This window comes from Myodes glareolus, chromosome 16 (genome assembly GCF_982192425.1).
Source record: "Myodes glareolus chromosome 16, mMyoGla1.1, whole genome shotgun sequence".
In the NCBI taxonomy this organism is placed as follows: domain Eukaryota; kingdom Metazoa; phylum Chordata; class Mammalia; order Rodentia; family Cricetidae; genus Myodes; species Myodes glareolus.
Genome location: NC_142041.1, coordinates 17,152,903 through 17,175,997, shown reverse-complemented (window position 1 = coordinate 17,175,997; position 23,095 = coordinate 17,152,903). Strand labels below are relative to the sequence as shown.

At 39.9% G+C, this 23,095-nt stretch overlaps 1 protein-coding gene across 1 annotated transcript in view; it reads right to left on the bottom strand.

Annotated features, from left to right (window-relative positions):
- Nucleotides 1-23,095, bottom strand: part of Shoc1 (shortage in chiasmata 1) — a 78,590-nt gene that overhangs the window by 41,174 nt on the left and 14,321 nt on the right. Inside the window, exons 4-10 of the mRNA XM_087897277.1 lie at nucleotides 21,400-21,578; nucleotides 17,484-17,637; nucleotides 17,212-17,287; nucleotides 16,063-16,216; nucleotides 7,912-7,989; nucleotides 5,681-5,789; nucleotides 1,149-1,243 (exon numbers count right to left, since the gene is read on the bottom strand). Coding sequence (XP_087753403.1) covers nucleotides 1,149-1,243; nucleotides 5,681-5,789; nucleotides 7,912-7,989; nucleotides 16,063-16,216; nucleotides 17,212-17,287; nucleotides 17,484-17,637; nucleotides 21,400-21,578 — 845 coding nt within the window. The remainder of the gene's footprint in view (nucleotides 1-1,148; nucleotides 1,244-5,680; nucleotides 5,790-7,911; nucleotides 7,990-16,062; nucleotides 16,217-17,211; nucleotides 17,288-17,483; nucleotides 17,638-21,399; nucleotides 21,579-23,095) is intronic.

Sequence of the window (23,095 nt, the reverse complement as noted above, 5' to 3'; positions counted from 1 at the left end):
AGGAAGTAGAGGTGATGCAATGAGAACAGGAGAATTCTGGGAAGCAGAGAGGTTCCTCTGCCACTCCTGCGCAGATCACTGAAGAGGCAGCATGTAACTTGCCCAGCTGAGAAAGGTACGGAGCCATGTGCTAAAGTAGATAAGGATAATGGGGTAACATAAGTTATAAGAGTTAACAAGAAGCCTGACCTAATGAGCCAATCAGTTTATAACCTGATGTAGACTCCGTGTGATTTTCCTTGGGACTTGCTGGCGTGTTGGGGTACTGGGAGGGACAGAAACCCCAACAAGCCAGCCCTCATACTACACCTATGTGGATTTGTGCATCTCTCATCACACTCAATACACTTAACAGTTCAACAGCACAGGATCCTCCTACCTGCCTTCATGTACCCACATCCTCCTCTCTCCTGCATTACTCTCCTGTCATTGCTAGTCCCTGGTCATTTCTTTTGATTAGTTGGTAATATTTCATTTTATATGTATGCCACAATTTGCCAATTCATTCATTTATTCAATGGACATGTGAAATGTTTCCTGGTGGGAAATTTTTCAGTTCTGAGGATTAAACCCAGAGCCTTGGGTATTACTACCCGTGCACAGATCACTGAGCTATAGCCCCAGGCCCGTTTCCAGGTTTCTACTTTTACTAAAGCTGCAGTGAACATCTGCATTCGTCTTTATATAAAGCCATGGTTTTAGAAAACAGACACCACCAACATTGCTATTCTCATTGTATAAAGAGATAGCCTTGGAGGGGGTTATTCAACCCAAAATTATTTTATTACATTACAAATTTTTGTTAAAGGTTTTAAACCATCCTTCTTGGAATGCTTGAAAAATGGAAAACTTTAGCATTTCTTTTAACATTAGTTATGTAGAATATCTTTTGCAACCAATTTACAGACTCAAAAATACAAATTTCTTTACACATTCATATAAATGTGTTAGATTATCTGGTTTCTTTTATTTCATGAATAAGGACCATGAGAAAGCCAGCCAGATTGAGGCCTTGTTTTTCTAATGTGTGTCTAAAAGATAACTGACTTTCATGTTACGAAACAGTCAAAGAAAAATATGTCACATTTGTACTATCTGCATGCCGTTGCCTATGCATTCTAGCTGCCATTCAGGAGCAAATTCTATACCTGTAAGCATGAATGAGACCCAAGAGTCTCTGCAGCTTCCCAAGTGCCACAGCAGACAGTATTTATTAGCCGATTCTCCAGCACTAAGCAAATTACTGTAAAAGAAGAGTCAAAGTTTAATTCATCAATAGTATTGGTTGTTTTGTGTAACAATTTTAAGAGGAGTATTTTTCTAAGTTTTTTACATGTAAACGCAAGTAAAAAGGAACTCTATTTTGTAAACGTATAAAACTAAAGTACAGCTGTATAAACCAAATTTCTAATACTTTTTCTTTCCCTGAAAGATTTGGTATTAGTAAATTTCTTAATTAGCCCTGTTTGCCTAAAAATTGTTGTGATGCTCGGTCTTCATCGGTAATGTGACTGGATTCAGAGCCACCTCGGAGACTGATGAGTGAGGCAGGGCAAGGGTGTATCTGTGAAGGCATTCCGTGAGCCGAGGCTGGCTGGGTGGTACCGGCCACGGCTGGGAACCCATGACAGGATAAAGGAGGGAAGGAGAAGCAAATGAGCACTACATTCCCTGTTTCTGTTTGTCAGTCACGAGGTGAACAGTCATTACCTGTCATATGCCCCTACCTCTATAACCATGTGTTGCCCAAGAACATGGGCCAAGCAACTATGGATTAAACCCTCTGAAACTATGAACCAAGGTAAGTCCTTCCTCATTTAAACCGTTTCTGATGACTATTTGGACATAGCAAGGACAAACATAAATAATGCAGAAATTGATTACTGATAACTACTAGTTGGGATAAAAACGCAGAGCGAGAAGATGCAAAAAAAAAAAAGCGTGCAATATGGCTAGAAAAGGGTTGGTATAAATTTCTAGATAACGAAGCTGGGGCTGTTAGAGAGATCAGTGCCACCGTAAAGAAGCTAGGCACTTCATACGGAGCTATAAGGAAGATCCTCTCAGCATCTCAGGTATTGGACGAACACCAGACATCACAGGCTCTAAGGTGTAAAACTCATTTGAGTAGAGATGATGAGGCACCTTGCTCCAATAGGGCCATCAGGGAAATGGCTCCCTTAGTGTAAGTGCCTAGTTACTCAGGCACTACTATAGCCATGGTCTGAGGAGGCCTGACTACTGCTTTAACTAGCAGCAGACCCTGGCATCAGCTACATGATGCTGGATTTTCAGGCATACAGAAATAGAAAAGCTATGGGGTCATGTAAGCTTCAGGCACATTCTAAAAAGAAGACCTGGAAGGCCAGGTAATGTAACAAACAGGATTGGAGTTCTTGCAGTCAGCCTCCAAGCAGCTCTATGAAGCTGTTAGTGAAGCTGAAGCTGCAGTAAAGACACCAGGGTTCTGGAGCTGCCTGGCATATGGAGCATCTACTGAGGATAACTGGAGGCAATGAGTGGAGGAAACCCAAGAGGGAGTGTCCTGGCTAATCTTCTGTCAACCTGACACAAGCTAAAGTCATCAGAGAAGAGGTAACCTCAGTTAAGAAAATACCTCATAAGATCAGTGTGTAGACGGGCATTTTCTTAATTTGTGATTGATGGGGGAGAAGCCAACTCACGGTGGGTGGTACCATCTCTGGACTGGTTGTCCAGGGTTCTATAAGAAAGCAAGCCATGAGCAAGCCAGTGGGCAGCACTCCCATGACCTCTGCTCCTGCTCCCACATTCCTGCCCTGCCCTGTTTGGGTTCCTATCCCGACTGCTTTCTATGACGGATGGTAAAGTGAAGTGTAAGCCTGGGAGCAGGCTGCTTTTGGTCATGATGTTTCAACACAGTAATAGAAATCCTAATTAATAAAGATAGGGTCACATGAGCTGCAAACAGCAAAGTTACACAGGTCAGGCTGCCCAAGCCCCTTGGAGCACACATCAGAACACTCCATGCTTCAGAGGTTGGGCATAAAATTGCAGGACTTCGTGTTTCCTTCTAGGTTTCATCCTTCCTTTCTATACTCTTCTCCCTCCATTTCAGAGTGGGAATATTCTCTCGGTCCTGCCTATTCACTCTGCCCCGTTGTACATAGTAGCAATATGTCATTTTCTTCTTCGTTTTACAGAAGTTCAAGTAAGAGATTTCCTTGAGATTCCGAATTTTGCCTTTTGGACAATGTAAAACTTTTAAGACTCTGGGACTCAAAGGGCAGATTGAATGCATTTGGACAAGAGCCTTTGGGGGACAAGGAATGGAACGTGTAGTTTAAAGTGGTATGTCTAGGTGTGCAGTTGACATTGGGTAGACTATTTTCTCTATCACTGTAACCAAATGCTGAATAGAAATAGATTAAGGGTGAAGAGTATAACCTGACTCATGGCTTCAGAGGCTTCAGCCTATAAACTTAGTCCCATGAGCTTGGGTAAACATCATGGCAGCAGGAGCACTGAGCAGAAGACAGCTGCTCACTTCATGGCTGACCAGAAAGCAGAGGCAGGGAATACTGGCCCTTTTTTTGTTCTCTTTTTTTCCCCCTCTTGCTGTGTCAGGAGCCCAAGCCCTTGGTGGCACCATCTACATTCAAAGTGGGCCTTCCTCCCACTCAGTTACGGCCCTCTGGCCACGCCCTCAGTCACAGCCATGTGTGTGCTTCATCAGTCTCCGAGGTGACTCTACATCTAGTTAGCAGGAAGAGTAACCATTATGATCACTTTTATCTCCTTCAGTGTTGATTGTAAAATGACTGTGTTTAATATTCACATAGCAATTTACAGCAAACATGTATGTATATATATTTGGATTTTGAGGCAGGTTTTCTCTATGTAGCCTGGCTGTCCTGGTACTCACTCTGTAGACCAGGTTGGCCTCAAACTCACAGAGATCTGCTTGCCTCTGCCTCTTGAGTGCTGGGATTAAAGATGTGCACAGCCACCACTTGGCTAATAATATTTCTTATGTAAATTTCTATTCTTGAGTCCATTATATATAGAAATTCTAGGCTCTCAGTTGCTAAGAATCAGAACTACACAAAAATCCTATTGGCCCTACTTTCTCCAGAAGTGACAAGGCCCTAAATTTCAATCAAGCCCCTAAATTTTGGTTGGTAATGGGGGAGATGTGTAAAATCTGTGTGATGGTTTTAGAGTGCAGAGGGGAAAGGAAGAAATATGGATGAGAGTTAATGTCAACCACGGCTCATTAGTACTATGAAGCCTGGGCCCTGGTAGGGAGGGACTACTGAGCTACAAGCCCTCATGTCCCAAACCACCCATCTCCACTGAAATGGAGAATTGATTATATTCTGTTTCTCAGTTCATATGGAACATAAAGGAGGGTGGCAATGGCAAGTATTTCTAGATACTGAATTGACAATATGGGGTAACTGAAGGCAATATTTTTAGATCTAAACCACACGATTCACCCACACAACCCAAAAAAATGTGTTATTTGATAGAAAATGAGAATTGGGACAATTCTTGAAATTTATCAAGGTTTTTTTTTTGATAATACACTTCAGATTATAGGTACTTATCCTAAAGTGGAAATAAGAAGAAATGCTTCAGACAGCCATGCCCAACAAAAACAAATATTTTTGCCTTTTGAAGCATTTTGAAGATGTGTTTCCCATGTCAGTTAGTAAGGAAATACAACCTTCTTTCACCCCAACTTTGCTTTTTCTCTCTCTAAAATCTAAGTGGGTCTTACATGTAGTTGGTACTACAGTAAGCCAAAGGTACAACAAAAATATTTGAACACATTTTAGCTTTATAATTGAGGTACTTTTTTAATACAGGTAATCAGCACATAGCCTAGACTGGTCTGAAATCCATGACCTTACTGCTCAGGCCCCCAAACACTGGGATTATAGGAATAATCCCCATAACTGGATTTATGCCATTTTTAAATGGAAATGTAAAAAGGTTTAAGCCAAAAGGAAGTGACTTCTCTCTTGCTGTGATGAGTAACTGTCAATTGTTTCAAATAACTCTAAAGTAATTAACTGATTTTTTAAATTATTTATACAATGTTCTGCCTGCATGTATTATGCCTGCCTGCCAGAAGAGGGCATCAGATCTCCTAGATGGTTGTGAGCCACCATGTGGGTGCTGGGAATTGAACTCAGGACCTCTGGAAGAGCAGCCAGTCTCTTAACCTCTGAGCCATCTCTCCAGCCCCTCATTAACTGTTTTAAAAGCCATTTTTGTTCTAACTTTGCCAAATCATAATTCATCAGGCAAGACTTGTCTCATACATCTCACTAGATATTGGAGTTCTAACAATATATAGGAAACATCTGTGTAATGAAAGATTTACTATAGCTATTATATAATATTTGAACGCTAAATGAAATTTAAGATTATACTAACATACACTTGTTTCTGTTTCTGACTGCCAACCTGCCTCCTCAGATAGATTGGAATATACAGAATAAATAAGACAAAGAACTTAATAAAGATTAACTGTGTCCTGCAAATAAATATCTTTCACCTTAGCAGAGGAACTAAAGTATCAAACAAAGTATGTGTGATTGCATGATGACACCATGCTGTCCAGAGCTCATTCAGGCTACAGACAAGCTTGTCTTGAACTGCGGCTTGGGCTCTGGATAAAATCTTTACTTACATTTTACACACAGCAGAAAATGGAAATGTCTGAAATCCTGCACATAATGAACTCATTGGAGAATGTTGCCTTGGTAAGCTTAGATTGGTTAGTGGCATTTCCAATTCTCCTGAAATACATGAAAATTAAAGTTATATAATACTGTATAAAATAAAATTTAGAACTCTTGTAAATAATTATTTGGTTTGATCAATTTGTTGCAATGAAATATTTGTATTATTTTTGGGGGAATTGAGTACAGGGTATATTCTACTAGAACATATTACTATATTCACCTCTTCCTCAGACCCTCCTAGAGCTATACCTCCAATCCAACTCTGTGTCCTATTACTGTTTTTAACCATCCAACTCAGTTTGTGCTGCTCATACAGTTTTTGCTGTGACAACAAAGTATGTCAGCAAGTGAAATCTGGGGGTAAGGCTAGTGAGATAGCTAAGCTGGCAAAGCCTCAGAGCCTCAGTTCAATCCCAGCACCCATGCATGCCAACAGCTGGGCGTGACGGCATGCACTGGAAATCCCAGTCTATCCCTATCAGTGAGCCCAGAGTCCAGCGACAGATCCTATCCCAAAAGACAAAGTGGATGGATCCTGAGGACTGATGCCCGAGGCTGACCTCTGGCTTCCACTCACATATACGTGCACGCACACACATGCACACACGCAATACAAGAAACTTAGATTCCTAGAGATACAAAATAACAGCCCTAAATTTATTGTCTATATAGAGAACTGCAGATTTATCACTTGGTATCTCAATTACGACTACGGTGACTTGAGAAAGCCACAATGACAGCTGAGCTTTATTGAGTTTTCTGTGGAAGTTAAATCCTAGGAGCTTGTGTATAAGAAGAATTTTCATTCTGATAGCTTATGTTGTCAGCACATAGGTGATAGTATTTTATTTCCACAGTAAATTTTGGTGATGTTACAGAAATATAGGAGTAATTCTTCACCTTAACGAGTCAGGACTCTAGGTGTCCATGTCAGAGTTATAAATTAATAGAACTGGCCTGAAAAATCGACCTGTCTTTATTGAAAAGTAGTATAGTATAAAGCAGTAAATGCCCAAAAAGATACTCATGTGCTCCAAGTGTAGACGTAACTAACAGTCTCATCAAAATAGCTTCAAAAGAACACAATTTGGCTTCATCTGGAACAAAACATGATGCAGAGTTTCCAAATTTGATAAAATAGTGACAGAGCAGAGAATGATGTGACGGTTCTAAGGGATTAAAACGTCCACCTTTTACGAGTCACAGGTGAGCAAGATGGCTTAGCCTGCACAGGTGCTTGCCGCCAAGCCTGAGGACCAAGTTCAAGCCCAGGAATGCAACGGTGGAAGGAGAGAACTGACTCCCACAAACTGCCTGCTGACCACTACACGCACCATGCATCACCCCACTCCACTAGACAGTATGTAATTTAAAGGGTTTGTTTTTAAGTATAACAAAATCAACAAGATTTCTAATACTTAAGCAAAATATAAAGTTTTGGGGCTGAAGTGATGGCTCAGTAGTTAAGAGCATTTGCCACCCTTCCCTAGAGCCCAGGTTTGAGTCTCAGCATCCACATTGGGTGACTTACAATCACCTGTGACTACAATTTCAGGGCATCTGACGCCCCCTTTTGGCCTCAGATGGCACCTGCATGCTCATGGCACACATATATACACTCAGGTACATACATAAAATAAAATACTAAAACAATAAAATAATATTTAGTCAGATGTAATTTACGATTATGTGTGGGTGGGAGTGCATATGCATGCACTCAGTGTGGAGGCCAGAAGTCAATGCTGGGTGTCTCACTCAGTCACGCTCTGCCACACTGTTTTGGCATGGGATCTGTCACTGAACTGGTGGTGTGGCAATTCAGCTAGCCTGACTGCTGGGAACTGCACTCGGTTGTGCACTCACGCTTGTGTGGCAAACTCTTTACTGACTAAGCCATCTCCCAAGCCCCAAGATTTGCATTTTAATTTTAGTCTTTGTCCTCTGTTCATCTTCCCCAATATTTGTGACTCTGCTGTGTATGCAACCGACTTCTGCTGGTGACGAGATCCTGAGAGGACAAACAAAAAGGAGCAGGAAAGGGAAAGATGACAGGTAGGAGCTCAGTGAGCACGCTCCTGACAGGGAAACGGATCCACAGCAGACTACAGCGCGAATTTAGTGTTCTCCATCACACAGCAAACTCTTGGTAAGTCAGTGACTTAGGCAAAATCTCTACCTGGTTCGCTGCCCTCCAGTTCAGATGGGCTTTCAGTAGGTAAGATCTCTGTGGGGCTGCATTCCATATCCTCAGCATCTGAAATAGAAGAAACTTATCAACAAAACTACCTACCATTAAAGTCAAGTCTTGTAATGCTAGTCTCTGGCTTCTTCCTTATCCTCACTGCTTTACTGCAGACTTTTTTCTTTTAAAGAGAGCTGGATACTCTGAAGGAAATGCTGACATAACAGAAAAATTCCTATTCTTCAATGCACGCTCCCTCTCACTCCTCATATATCAATGAAAATCACCAAAGAAATATAAAAACACAAAACTCGGCACAATGACTGAAAGCTAAAATAGGATAGGTAATCCCATATGTCATGAACATCAGAGAAAACAAACACTTTGAAAAACCTCATCTTCACCCATAAATGGCGTCTTTCTAAGCTTTATTTAGTCCGAATTCTACTTGTGGTTCTGGAGGTTAAAACCAAGCCTTGGGTATGCTGGGCACTCTGCCACTGCACCACACCTACTGGCACTGGTTTGCGTTACTGACTAGTGTGTCCCAGCTGCCTGGCATATTGAGCTTATTATTTTATTATTGTTATGTTACATGTTTGCACGTGTGTGTTATGTGCATGTGGAAGCTAGAGGTTGATGTTGGGTATCTTCCTCAGTCACTTTCCACATTTTTTTTCAGACACAGTCTCTCACTGAACCGGAGCTCACTGGTCTGATTTTCTAGACTGGCCAGCAAGTCCCAGGACTCCTCCTGTTTCAGTCTTCTCGGTGCTGGAGTCACAGGCTTGTTGGTCATGCTGGGCTTGGAGTGGGTGCCGAGGATCAAACTCAGGTCTTCGTGTTTGTGTGTCAAGCACCTTACTGACGTAGCCCCCTCCCAGCCCTATTACTCATTTTTAACGTCACCCTTTCTCTCTTTGTAACACACAACTCTTGTAAACACTATACGCATTAATTCCTTGAGTGCAACACAGATTTTCCTGTTTTGTTTATGAAATTATTAGTCATCTTATATTGGAATGTACATGTAGGCTTTCCCCACCTGCATATTTTATGATCTTAGAATTAGAAAATACAAAAAGAAAATGACTGTCAGGAGAAGGCCTTAGGAGAACTGGAGGTAAACTGGCCCCGAGGTACTTTTCCAAGTTACAGCTTTTTACTGGGGGCTGACTGGGACAACCAGAACTTGGATAAAAATATGTAGTCTCATTGTCTTGAAAAATTTGAAGGAAGATGATAATTATCTACACTAGAGTTCCGGGTTAACAAAGAAGCTAGGAAGTGGAGTCAGGAAAGGAAAGAGCAACAGAGAAGTCCCCAACTCGACATAAATATTCTCTGCCTCCTGAACTGCAGGCTTGAGGTGGTATCCAGGGAGATCAGTTAAGGCCCAAAGAATACTTAAAAGACTTCAACTTATTACTGTTATAGGGGTGAAAAAGTTTGCAATTTTTGAGCCAAGCTGACAAGTTAGTGTGAAATAAACAACACTCTCATTAGCAGGACATAGCAGAATTTAAATAAAAATCGCAGAAGGAAAATACAGCTAACTGTATTTTTTTTTACATTTCAAATATCACTTTTTACTACTTTATCATGTATTTTGAAATTTGCAAATTTAACCCAAAACAAATTATCTAAATCAAACCTTAAAGCAAACATCAAAGTTTGTCAATATAAGATGATAGGACTTTACCCCTCCGGTTCTTCACTTTACAGCCTATCTGTTTGCTTTATTGTGTCTTTCAATCTTATTAATGCTCATTTTGAAAAATGGCAGTGAACAATTCTTCTCTTTATTTTATAATAGTGAGTTCTGAAGATGCTCTCAGGTCTCTTTTGCAACGCCTCATGAATATGCAGCCATATGATGTTGCCATATTCATCTTAACTTATACTGCCAATAAGAATCTAGGAATAAGATATAGTCTGACCATAACATATCCTTTCTCTTTTCCCCTACCTCCATCCCTTTAACTTTGAGGCAGGGTTTAATTACTTAGCCCAGGCTGGGCTAAACCTCATAATCCTCCTGCCTCAGCCATATGTAACACCATGCACAGGAATTTTCTTCTCTATCCTGGCTTCTAAAAAGCTTGTATTCTGACAGACTAGAAATTATAATTGCATTAGCATGGCACTGCTTCATCCTAAATCATAGGGTTTTCTTTATAATGTTCCTCCACTCCTCCCAGTCCCATCCCTGACCTCCCTGACCTTCCCTTTCCCCCAGGTACACTCCTCTTCTGTAAAAAAGAAAAAAAAAAGCAAGCTTCCCAGGGAAATCAACAGAACAAGTTACAATGAAACTAAGCACAAACCCTCATACTGTACTAGGCGACCCAACAAGAGGAAAAGGAGACCAAATAAGGCAAAAGAGTCAGAGACACTTCCCACTCCTCCACTCCCACTGTTGGGAGCCCCATAAGAACACCAAGCTACATAACCACGAAGTGTATGCAGAGGACCTAAGCAGCTAACTTTACAGTCCACACCCACACGGAAGAAAAGACGAGGATGTCCACTGTCACCACAGCACTACAAGTCCTGGCAGCAGTGAGAAGAGAGAGAAATGAAAGGCATCCAGACTGGAAAGGAAGTCGTCAAATTATGTCTGTTTGCAGATATTATGATATATTATATATATAAATGCAAGGCTCTGACAAAATAAAACCTGGAATAAAAAAATCAATATATCTGCAGGATTAGAAAAAAATGAAAATACAATAGTGTGCTGTGTTTCCATATACTACTGATAAACTACCTGTCTGGTCCACAAGAAACTCAGGACAGATGGCTAACTGTGGCGTCTGCTAGCGCGCTGGCCTTCAGGCTCTCTCAGAATCACAAAGTACCTGCTACAGAGTCCATGGTAGCATCCCATCTCTTCTCACCCAGCCTCTACCCTAAACTTCTCCAGGTCAAGGGCTTCCCTTCCCCCAGCTTCTCATATATTCCTAATATAACCCTGCCGGCTGCTCGGTCCTCTGTCTCTTTATCTACTTTTCTCTTTGCTCTCTCTCTTCTCTTCCTCTCTTGTTCTCCATTCTCTTCTCATCAAATGGCCCAGTTCAGTCTGCTGGCCATGCTTAGTCTTCTTTCTCTCCTGGCTCTGAGCTCTTCCAGACATCTCTGGCTGTACCGCCCTCATATCCACAACAAAAACCTCCTCAGCCACACCTTGGAGTGGTCATCTTCTCACTTTATACACCATCTGAAAAAAAATTCATACACTGTGGCTAGAAGCAAGAATTAGTACAGCCAAAACTAGAGCTAGCATATATTCAATCTGGCCAACCTGCTGCTGGGATAGGTATGCAAAATAAACACAGAGTCTGAGAGCAATGCCCGCACATCCATGTTCACTGTGCTATCGCTCACTACAGCTAAATACGTGGGAAACCCTGAGTCAGACACATAAGAGGCAAGCTTACTATCCGATAATAAAAAGTACAACCACCAAATTAAAAGTGAACAAAGTAAACCACGATTCCAAAGACAATACATAAATGGCCACTAAGTTCATGACAAGATTGTCATCATTCACTATCCAGGAAATCCAAATCACACTACCATGAGCTACCACTTCATACCCAAAACCCCAATGAGAGCAAGTTTTACAGAGGGGGCTAATAAGCAAAAGCCTGAAAACATGACAAGCACTAGGAACACATGCAGGAAGTTAAGCACGGAGCTCCCATGATGTAGCAGTTCTGCCCTTAGACACATCATGAGAAGAAAGGAAGTGCATGTGTATAACATGTCAGCTGATGGAAGAGACAGGGATTTAGGGGGATGGGAGTGGTTAGAAGTAAACCTACACAACTACAGCCACCTCGGTATTTGACAAAAGCATTAAACACATTAAAAACAACAACAATGAAAACCTAGTCTCTTTAACAAATGGTGCTGGGGAAACTAGATAGCCACAAGCCAAAGAATGAAACCAGGCCTATCTCTCTCACCTATCATAAAAGTCAACTCAAAATGGACCAAATACCTTAATATAAAACTGGAGACAATTTTCTTTCCTCTCTTCCAGCCAAACAAAGTGTCCTAAGGAAAGAAAGTCAAAGATATAGGTGGCCCTGGTTCCCATCGTTGTGATGAAGCTGAAAACGTGGTGACCCTGTTTGAGAAAAGCCCTAACCATTTTTCATTGGACAGGACCTGCAGTGCCAAGGAAACCTCACCCGCTTCGTCAAATGGCCCCACTGCATCAGGCTGCAGCAGCAGATGGCCATTCTCTATAAGCAGCTCAGAATGTCTCCTGCCATTAACCGGTTCCCCCAGGTTCTGGACCAGAAACAGTTACCCAGCTGCTTAAGTCTGCTCACGAGTCCAGGCCAGAGACAAAGCAGGAGAAGAAGAAGGCTGCTGGCAAAGGGACGGCCCCACTAAGGGACCAGGCATCCTTCCAGCAGAGGCAGTACAGTCACCACCTTGGTGCAGAACAAGAGGTTCGGCTGGTGGTGATTGCCCATGACGTAGACCCCCACTGCGTCATCATGGGGAAGGCCAGGCTGGGGCGGCAGGTCCCAGGAAGACATGTACCACTGTTATCTTCACACAGGTTAATGTCGAATACTAAGGCCCTCTAGCTAAGCTCATGGAAGTTGTAAAGACCAATCACAATGACATATACAATGAGATCCACTGCCACTGGGGAGATGACATCCTGGGCCAGTATCTGTGGCTTGTGTTGTTGCCAAGCTGGAAAAGGCAGAGGTTAAAGAACTCGTCACTCAACTGGGTTAAATGTACACTGCTAAGTTTTCTGTACATAAATATAATTAAAAGATTTCCCTTCAAAATCATATACATGTATCTATATCATATATATAGGATATATATGTATAATATGTTTTGTGTGTGTATGTATAGAATATGTTATATATTATATGATATAACTGGAAATTATAAAATGGTTAGAAGAAAAAAAAGGAAAAGCACTTCAAGATCTAGGCATAGGAAAGAACTGAAAGGGCTCCAATATATATACATATACATACACATATATGCATATATACTGACATACTGAAAGGGCTCCACTAGCCCAAGACCTGACAAACTGAATCCTGTGAAATTAAGATACTTCTGCACAGTGGATGGAAACTACTAGCAGAGCTAAGAGACAATCTACAAAATGGGAGAAAATCTTTGTCAGCCATGCCTCAAATAGGGGCCAATATCTAGACTATGTAAGGAATAGCAAAAACTGAGCAACAACAAAACCCTCACAAACCTTCCAGGCAATAAATGGGCCAATTAACTGGACAGGTTTCAAAAGAAGACATAAAAATGGCCAATAAATACTTGGAAAAATACTATATACCCTTGGCTATGTATCATGGAAATGCAAATCACAGCTTCTTTGAGATCCTACTTTACCCCAGTTAGAATGGTTATCAGCAGGAGAACAACAGATGCCGCTGAGGATGTGGGAGAGGACCTTCTGCTGGTGGGAACGCAGGCCTGGGCATTCACTAAGGAACTCAGTATGACGGTTTCTCAGTGAGTTAAAAACAGATCTACAGCAGGTCACAGTTAGACAGCTCCTGGGTACATACTAAAATCTCCTACCTGTAGTAGGAAGGCTGCTTGTTCGTTTCCCAGCCACTCAGACTTCCCAAATAATCACACAGAAACTGTATTAAGAAAATCACTGCTTGGCCCATAGCTCTAGCTTCTGACTGGATAACTCTTACATCTTAATTTAACCCATTTCTATTAATCTGTGTATTACCACAAGACTGTGGCTTACCGGGTACAGTTCTGGCGTCTATCTCTGGTGGGGCTACATGGCTTCTCCTGACTGCCTTCTTTCTCCCAGCATTCAGTTTAGTTTTCCCCACCTACTTATAGTCTGCCATGTGCAGGCCTAAGACAGTTTCTTTATTAACCAATGATATTCACAGCATACAGAGGGGAATCCTACATCATTTACCCTTGTATGAAAAGTTTGCCTGAGGCTAAAATAAAGTTTTGGATTAATTCCCTTGGCAGAGGAAATCTCAAAACAGCCTAGTATAGACTCTGTTGTGGTTACTAGTTGTGGTTACTAGTGTTAACTCTAATGAAGATATATAACAAAAAAGAGAAATCTAACAAAGGAAAATATTTGAGGAGAAAGGGAACACCAAAAATAGAATGAAGCTGGGCAGTGATGGCACACATCTTTAATCCCAGCATTTGGGAGGCAGAAGCAGGTGGATCTCTGTGAGCTCAAGGCCAGTCTACAAGAGCTAGTTCCAGGATAGGCTCCATAGCCACAGAGAAACCCTGTCTCGAAAAAAAAAAAAAAAGAACAAAAGTAGAATGGAGCTAAATAATGTATTCAAGGAGATAAACGAATTAAGAAATGAAACAAAGGGAGTAGTAACCTCCACCGAGTTAAATTTCCAACTTGTGAAAAGGAATTAAAGAAAATCTTAGAACTAGGTGTGGTGGTGCATGCCTTTAACCAGAAGTTAGAAGCTGGAGGATCTCTGAATTTGAGGCTAATCTGGTTTACAGATCTAGTTTCAAGACAGCCAAGCTTAGGCAGTGAAGGAAACCAATTAAACAGACAGTTGGTAAAGATGTAATTGATTGAGGGGGGGCATGTTCCAGCACCAGTAAGCAAGACTTGGCAGCTTTGGTCACATGGTTCTAGAGTTAAGGATATAAGGGGCCATAGAATTTGTCTCTGTGACTAAGGAAAGCTGTTGAGGCCAGGAATATGTCAGGAGTGTCCCTGAAAAAGAACTAGAGAGGCTACTGCATGAAGTTGTGAAGGTGAAGCCTGGATTGCCTTGGAGAACCCAAGATGTTGGAGATGCCAGAGTCATGGGGTACCTGCCAAGGAGAGCTGCTAACAGGAAGTGGAACCAGCCCAAGAGAAAGAAGTGTGTTACAGTCAACAAAGCTGAAAGGAATTGGAGATCTGAAGAGTGCTCTGACATCAGACGTAGAGATGCAGAGTCTGGAGTTTGCCCAGCTGGTTTTTGGTCTTGCTTTGGTTCAGTACTTCCTCACTATGCTCCTTTCCCACATTTTAGAATGGTAATGTATACCTTGTGCCATTTTTGGTTGGCTGTAGTGATCTGCTTTTTAATTTTATTTTACAGATTAGAGTTAAGAGATTGTGTGACTCTCAGAAGAGACTTTAAACAGTTGAACTTTAGACTTCATTAAGTTTAAGGATGTTATAGACTATAGGGACTTCTGAAGTTGGACTGAATACATTGTTGCATTATGATATGGATACAAGTCTTTGGGAACCAGAAATGGAATGTGGTGGTTTGAAAAAAAAAAAGTAGTGGCACTAGTGGAAGGTGTGGTCTTGTATTAGTAGGTGTGGCCTTATTGGAAGAAGCGTGTCATTGTGGAGGTGGGCTTTGAAGTTTCCTATGCTCAAGCTACTTTCAATGAGATAGACTACTTCCTGTTGCCTGTGAGTCAAGATGTAGGACTCTCAGGTGCCATCATGTTGCACCATGAATAATGGACTAACCCTCTGAAAATATAAGTCATGTCAATTAAATGTTTTCCCTTTGTAAGAGTTGCCATGGTCATGGTGTCTCTTCATAGCAATAGAAACTCTAACTAAGACAATATATATATATATATATATGCAGAAAAAACATGTACATAAGTATTCATAGTAAGTTTATTTATAATAGTTAAAAATATAAACAATTCAAATGTCTATCAAGACGTGTAGGTACATAAATTGTGAGAAAATATTTATCTCTCCAACGGGATATTATTTGGCTATAAAAACCAATGAAGCACTGATACATTCTGTAATATAAATTTGAAAAATTATGGTTCATGAAAGAGGCCAGACACAGGAAGACCATACATTGCATGGCTGTATTTTCAATGAATGTCTAGAATAAACAAATCTAAATTGGGTGCTCAGGGTTGGGAATGTAACTCAATGGCAGAATTCTTGTCTAGCACATGAAGGCCCTGATCCAAACTCCAACACCAGAAAAATAGCAATAATATGATCAATATGTAAAGAATCTAATAGTAATGATCCTGATACTTCAACATGTAACTTACAGAACATCTCTATAAAGTATTTTAATAAATAAGAACTCAATAACAAGTTATTTTTTACACGAGACACTTTTCTAAATGAATTCTCACCTCTTTTGAAAGGTTTTTCACTTTCATCTTCATGATCCATTATTTCAGGTATTGAGTTTAATGATTCCTTCGGTTCTGATAGTGACAGAGTGGGAATTTCTTGTTTGGGGATTGTAGATATTAAGAATTCAAACTCAGAAGGAAAAACTGATGGCTGAAATAATATAACATTAAAAAAACTTAAGGGATATTTCCACATAAATATATTTGATTCTTAAATGGATGTATTTGTTTAAACAGGGTCACACAAAATTTAAACTTAAGTAATATTCTATTTTAAATGTTATACAGATGTTTAGCAGTCAAAAATAAATACATCTTACATGCAATTCTGTCCTTGAGTAATGTCTTCTATAATCCCAACACCTTATGAATACATAGTATCTCTAATTATGTGCATTATATTTTTGGTTAATAAAAATATCTAGAAATTCTAAATTAAAAAGAATTACTACAGAAAATAATAGAAAATGGCATAAGCGGAATATCTGATAGAATGGAGTTCATATCTACTGCACCCTAGGAAATATATTTTTCGTGCATCCCACAGACAATATTCTCCAGCAAGCGAGACTGCACCACTAGAATCAACAAGTGAGGGGGCTGGAGTCAGTAAGGCAATGAACAAACGAATGTCCTCGCCAACCTGTCACATTTTATCTGTAATGAAACCCTTGAAGTGCCCTTTCTGCATTGTGTGTGTGTGACCTCTGAATGGATTAAGAAAAGGCCCAATGTATAAAATTCTTCTATTTTCCACAAAATATGATGTGTGTTTTTAAATTAGAATGCCCATAGAGTTAAGTTTATAACTTTTAAATTTAACTACTTAAATTTCTATGCCAAGTATAGTAACTAAAATTACTAAAAGAGGTTTGAAAATTCTCTGTACCTGCACTGCCCACCAGACCAGTTAAATCAGGATATAACTGGGTAGATCCAACTTCAACCTCAAGCTAAGGCTGAGAATCATTATTTGGAAGTTAATTTGGCTCCATAATTGACATATATTCAACCTAGTATCAAAAAATTTTAGTATAACAGTTGTAAACACTCAAAATAAATTCCTAAAATTTATAAACGTGTATTCCCCTACTTCTACAAATACATTACAAAAAAAACAGATGTTACAATTCTATTGAAACATACTAGTTTCTTCTTACAAAAGGTCTCCTCAGCCATATGGAAATCTCTCACAGAAGGTTCTTGAACAGAGAAACACTCCCTTAAATCAAAAATAAAACAAGATTAATTGAAGCTTACTAAAATCATTTAACAAATATTGCCAATCAAAACACACTAAGATTAACATGTGAGATGAGATGAAGTGATGGAACCCTTACCAACAGCATCTAAACCTGTGGCTGTACAAAGAATGTCCTCATGTATAAAAGCAGTAACAATATCAGGCAATTACATACGTGAAATTATCCTTCCCACAGAGCTGTTCTTTGAAATCAAAAAGCGGATCCTTAACCCGATAGAGCTTTAGTCTGCTCAAGATCGTATCCACAGTTGGTAGATAATCGTCCACTGCCTTATTTATAAAAATCAATTCCTCATCAATAAGTAATCCTGAGAAGAAATAAGGAATTAAAAATCTAATAGTTATACAAGAGATCTAGACATTAAAGATTAATGGATTTTTCAAACACATTGAAATCATTTAGTCCTCCTACATACTATGAATATAAAACATAGAATATAGGACCCAGATAAAGGAAAAGCTCGATAAAATATCGTATTTAGTACATGAAGACGGAGACAGATGTTCTGAAAGAACAATAGTATAGTGGATTAATTAATGCAGGGAAATGTTTTCTACTTCAAACTGGTACCAAAAGTGTAAAGAAATAAAAGTATTGGACTCTGGCTGAGTCTGGTTTTCTGTTTTCTGGATCAGCTAATCTGTGAGGGCATACAATGAACGAATATGGTCTAGAGAGCCTACACATGAAATCACTGAGTCCATCATTATAAAGTTATTCATACCAATTATAATGAAAACTGTATCCTGAAGCATCTACTTGGAAATGATGACATACTTTACATATTTAAAACACCACTGATAATAGTTAACTGATGAGCTGAAATTCCTTTTCTATCCCAACCTGCTATGCTTGTGCTACTTTAGAATCTTGGTTGGTTGTGTGAGCGTTTCTGAGCTATGGAAGGGAACAGTAAACTCGCCCCCTTCTTCAATAAGTTTCTTAGCAGAAAAAGGAAGGAAAATGTATGTGCAGAGAAGGAAGCACTCAGAAAGTTAAAGTCTCCACCATGAAAGACGCCTTGAGTGTGGAGAATGGATAATTCTTTTGTTCTGGGCAGTAGTCTTCCAGTTAAGTGGTGGCAGCAGGTCTCGGGAGAGGAATAGCATATAGTTTTCAGGTAGTGATGTCTCTCATGACCAACTATATAAGTGATATGTATGTACCTAGTTGATACGTGACAGAAGACAAGTAGACGGGGAGCATCCCTTGCTTGTGCTGAATGTAAGAATTGAAGAACTTGTGATAAACTAGCCTCCTAAGAGACCACCCAAATCATTTAAGTTCCTGCCAGTCTCATAATGTGATACTGCTGAAAGATCCTCAACCAAGTCCACATCAAAGCAGGGTTTACCTGAGAAAATTAGGGGCTGATTGTTCATATAATCCACCCATTCTGCAAAATACTGATGAAGTCATGTTGAGGGTGAAACCAGCATTATCTATATGCTCCGTATCCTCTTTATTCTCTACTCATACGCTCTGGGGCTGTCACACCAGATAAAGCCACATCCTGATATTTTACTGCATGGGGCCATCTCATGTCACTGATGAGTCTTGTTTTCCGAGCATTCATCCTCTACCCTTTCAGTCCCTGAGAGTCAACTACCATTTCTGATGTAGCCACTAGATGTCAGCACCTCACCATAGCCAATGCTGTTAGACAAAGGCTGTTTTCACCAACAACTAAAGCTGTACTGTACTCCCAGAGTTCTTACTTAACAACTATGTGTGCTCCACACTGTGTTACTCTGCTGTAGAAAATGACGTGCAGGAAATACAAATCTGGTTAATTATGAAAGAAGCAGAAAAAGAGGCTCAGTGACAAGAAGGAAGACAGGACGAATTTTGCAAAAATTACTTCTGTCCGTTTAGAAAAGCCAAGTTAGCTAGATTAAAACAGTAAGAATTCCATGTTTGTGTAGAAATTACTAAAATAATGATTTCTTAATGGATAACCGTTGAGAATCTTTTTTAAAAATTGAATAAAAAGCAAGACAAACAATCCCCCACTCCCAACCCAACTCCAGTTAGGAAAGCTAACGAAAATATCCTAAATGACGTGATATTAATTTCCCAGAGGCGTGACTGGGAACATTTGGGGAAAGTGACTCCAAAGTAAATCCAGACAAATAAACACATGAAGTTGGGAAAAACACAAGAGACTGCTAATACACATCATAGGTCTGTCTATAAGAGCTCAAACTATGTGACACTAACACACCAGACAGAACAATACAAAAACCAGAATAAAGCTGGAAATGGGTAAGAACTTAACACTTAATATCAGCAGAATTTCTGGTGGTGGGAAAGACTCTTAGCTAAATGATATTGAGACAAATGCCAAAATATTTTTAAAATATCCCTATTTTAAACATAAAAATATTTGAAATAAAATTATATAAAACACTTAAAAATTAGTGGGTGCTATGGTACACACCTAAAATCCCAGTACTCAGGAGGTAGAGGCAGGCAGGTTTTTGTGAGTTTAAAGCCAGTCTGATCTACAAAGGGAGTTCTAGACCAGCCAGGACTATAATAGCAAGACACTGCTTCAAAGCAAACACCTTAAACAAAAGAAAAGTTACATAATAGATAAAAGTAAAGGAAAATGCAATACAAAAATCTATAAAACAAAACACCAGTAGAACCGATCAGATTAAAGTTAGATGCATTAGGAAACATTGGTATCTTTACATATAAAAACACATGCAAGAAGAAAAGGAGAAAAAGATACAAATAGCCAATACACACTAATAACTTTTAAAGATGCATATAAAATACACATTTTCCCATCACACTGGTTTATGTGCGTTACCATGGTAACAGCGGTACCATATCCAGTGATGATAAGTGTGGCGTGAATAAGGCTTGTATTCTCATATTATACTAGTGGTGCTAAAGCTAGGAACAAAATCAGGGGAAACACTTCCACCGCCAAGATTAACCTCAGTGAAATGATGGGCATCTATGTGTTTGAAGTGAGCAACATATGTAACTACAGAGAAGATAGATTAGATTATGAAGATAATAAAGTTAGGACAAGGACACTAAAGGAAAACAAGTTAAACATTATTTCCCCTTAGCTAATTGATTTTATCCAACAATAGCGTATAGTTTGCCACAAGAATAATAAGAGCTCTGTATGTTTAGCCTGCTAGTTTTTATAAATCATCTCTCTACATATATAATTTAATATAAATATATTTTCATCTCCACAAAATTTTACAAGAACTATTTTAATAAATCAAGAAAAATTATAGGAAAAATAAACCATAATTTACCCCTAAGCCTCAATAACAGCTTTCCCTGAACGGCATCACATCAAAACAACAGCAAAACATTCTAGTTATTTTTTTCATGCTCAAAATACCTCCCCCCACCACACACACATTTTTCAAAACAGGGTTTCTCTATGCAGCCCTGGCTGCCCTGGAGCTCACTCTGTGGTGTGTGCCACCACTCCTAGGTACAGCATTTCTTAAATAGCAGGAGTGATTATATAAAAGACCTTCAAGTTTTGTCATTAAACACAGAATAGGCCATTATAATACAAGAAAGCCAGTTCTTGGCAAGCTCTGAAGAACTCGGCTTGCTAGAGAGTAGACTGGAAAATAGTTTGGATAAAACATAATTTTAGTTGGTACTGACAACAACCTTTTAAAAACCGGCGTATTTCTTGGCCTAGTCTGACCACAACTACATCTATGATTTGAACTTGGCTTTCACATATATTAGATGTTTTGAGAAATAACAAACAGGCATAACTTCAGAATTCAGAACTTAAAGTCCCACTACACTTCCATATCACGAGATCTGGACTCAAAGCCAATGACATTCCAGAACATGCTGGAACATACCATGTTCAAATCTGTACATTTTGAGTTTCAGCAAACTTAAACTACAAGAAATCCATTTGTGAAAAGTATATTATTATGAAAGAGAAAATACTGTTAGCATGACAAAACTCAGACTTGTAACCATGTAAACAGATTTAAAATACAACCGAGCGACGGCACACAGAAATGAAGCTGTGTACGTTAGTAGGAAACGTCTCACCACTCCCTACCTTGGTGCTTGGCTTTCACTCCCGGGTAGAGTGGGGAGCACTTGATAGGTGTAAAGTCTTCTCTGTGGTCCTCACTGAGGGACAAGCTGACATCCTCTATTCCGGTTGGAGAGTTTGGATTGGAACTGGGAACAATTTCCTCAAACGTACCGTTAATTATCATCCCTGTAACTGTCTTTCTGTGACATAAAATTATTGATTGTATATGTATCTATCTGAAGACATTTTTATTAGTAAGTAGTACGTGTTCACCACGTAAAATTTGCCAAATTCTAATGAATACTAAGAAAAATTATCTGTAGCTCCACTTGAAAAGAATGCAATATCACACAAATACCTAATTACACAGTATTTACATATATAGTAATCTGTAACCTGCTTATTCCTACCCAGCTGTGAATAATGAGCCTATTCACACGTTAACCACTGTCTTTTTATTTGACTGACTCTCTATTTGAGTGAAGAGCAGAAATCCATTTATCATTGCTATATTTTGGATCATGTATAACTTCCCGAAGGCCCATGTGTTTAAGGCCTGGTGTGCTGAGTGGCATTATTGGGAGGCAGAAGAACTTATAAAGATAGAACCAGCGGGGAAGTGTTTGGAGCCCTAGAGGTATGTCCTTAAACGAGACAGTGGGACTCTGACCCGTTTTTTTTTTTTCTCTTCTGCTTCTGGTCCATGAGCTGAGAGAGTGCTCTTGCTCTGCCGTGGTCTCCTGTCGCTGTACTGGCTGACCACAGGCCCAGATCAATGGAGCATGCTCAGAAACTCTAAAACTGCAAACCAAAATAAATCCTCTCTAAGTTTATTGTTTCAAGTACTCTGTTAAAGTGATGAAAGCTACCACACTTAATAGTAACTGCCATTTACTTAATCAACTCTCCCTTACTGGAAGTTGAAGGTTCTTGTTACTGTTATTAGGAGCAATAATACAAAGACCATTTTTGTATGCTTAGTCAATCATTTCCCCAAAATGCTCTTCCTAAAAACAGAAGAAGTTTTGGAGAAGTTACGTAGATTCATTTTTATTTATTTATTTGCAACTTCTGCCACTCATTGCCAGACTTCCATTTTATTTTATATTCAATCTCTCTCAGATCTTCCCCTCCTAACCCCCTCACCTCATTGTTTTTTCCCAGCCCCCAACCCCAAGCCGGCATTCCCTGGGAACCCTCAGGCCACTCCAGCCCAGGAAACATGCAGGCTAACTGTAGATCTTCACCCCTCCCTTGGTTCCTCCAAGTCCAAATCCCCCCTCTCCCTAGTCTTATCCCAGCTCTGTAGCAGAGCACCTTGCCGCTTCCAGCCACCAACTCCAGTGGATACTCCCTGGAGCTTTTAGGTCGCTCAGGCCAAAGAAGCAAGTAGGCTAACTACATATCCTCACCCCTCCCCCAACTCCAACAGGTCTAGTCCCCTAATCTCACCCCATCCCAGTTTCATCTCTAGCTCATCTGCTGAATTCCTGCTGTAGCCTCTCCTCACTCTTTGCCCTTATTCCCAGGGGTTAAGCAGGTTCTGGTGGAACACTCTGCTTTCCTCCCTCCTGTAGACTTACTCTTCCTAGACCATCCACATTCCGAAATGTCAGGAATTCCAATACCTAGAAACACGTTTTACCTGAAACCCCCAGTGACCTTACCTATCAGGAACCCAGAAGAATTTCCTATTGGGCAACACACAGCCACCATA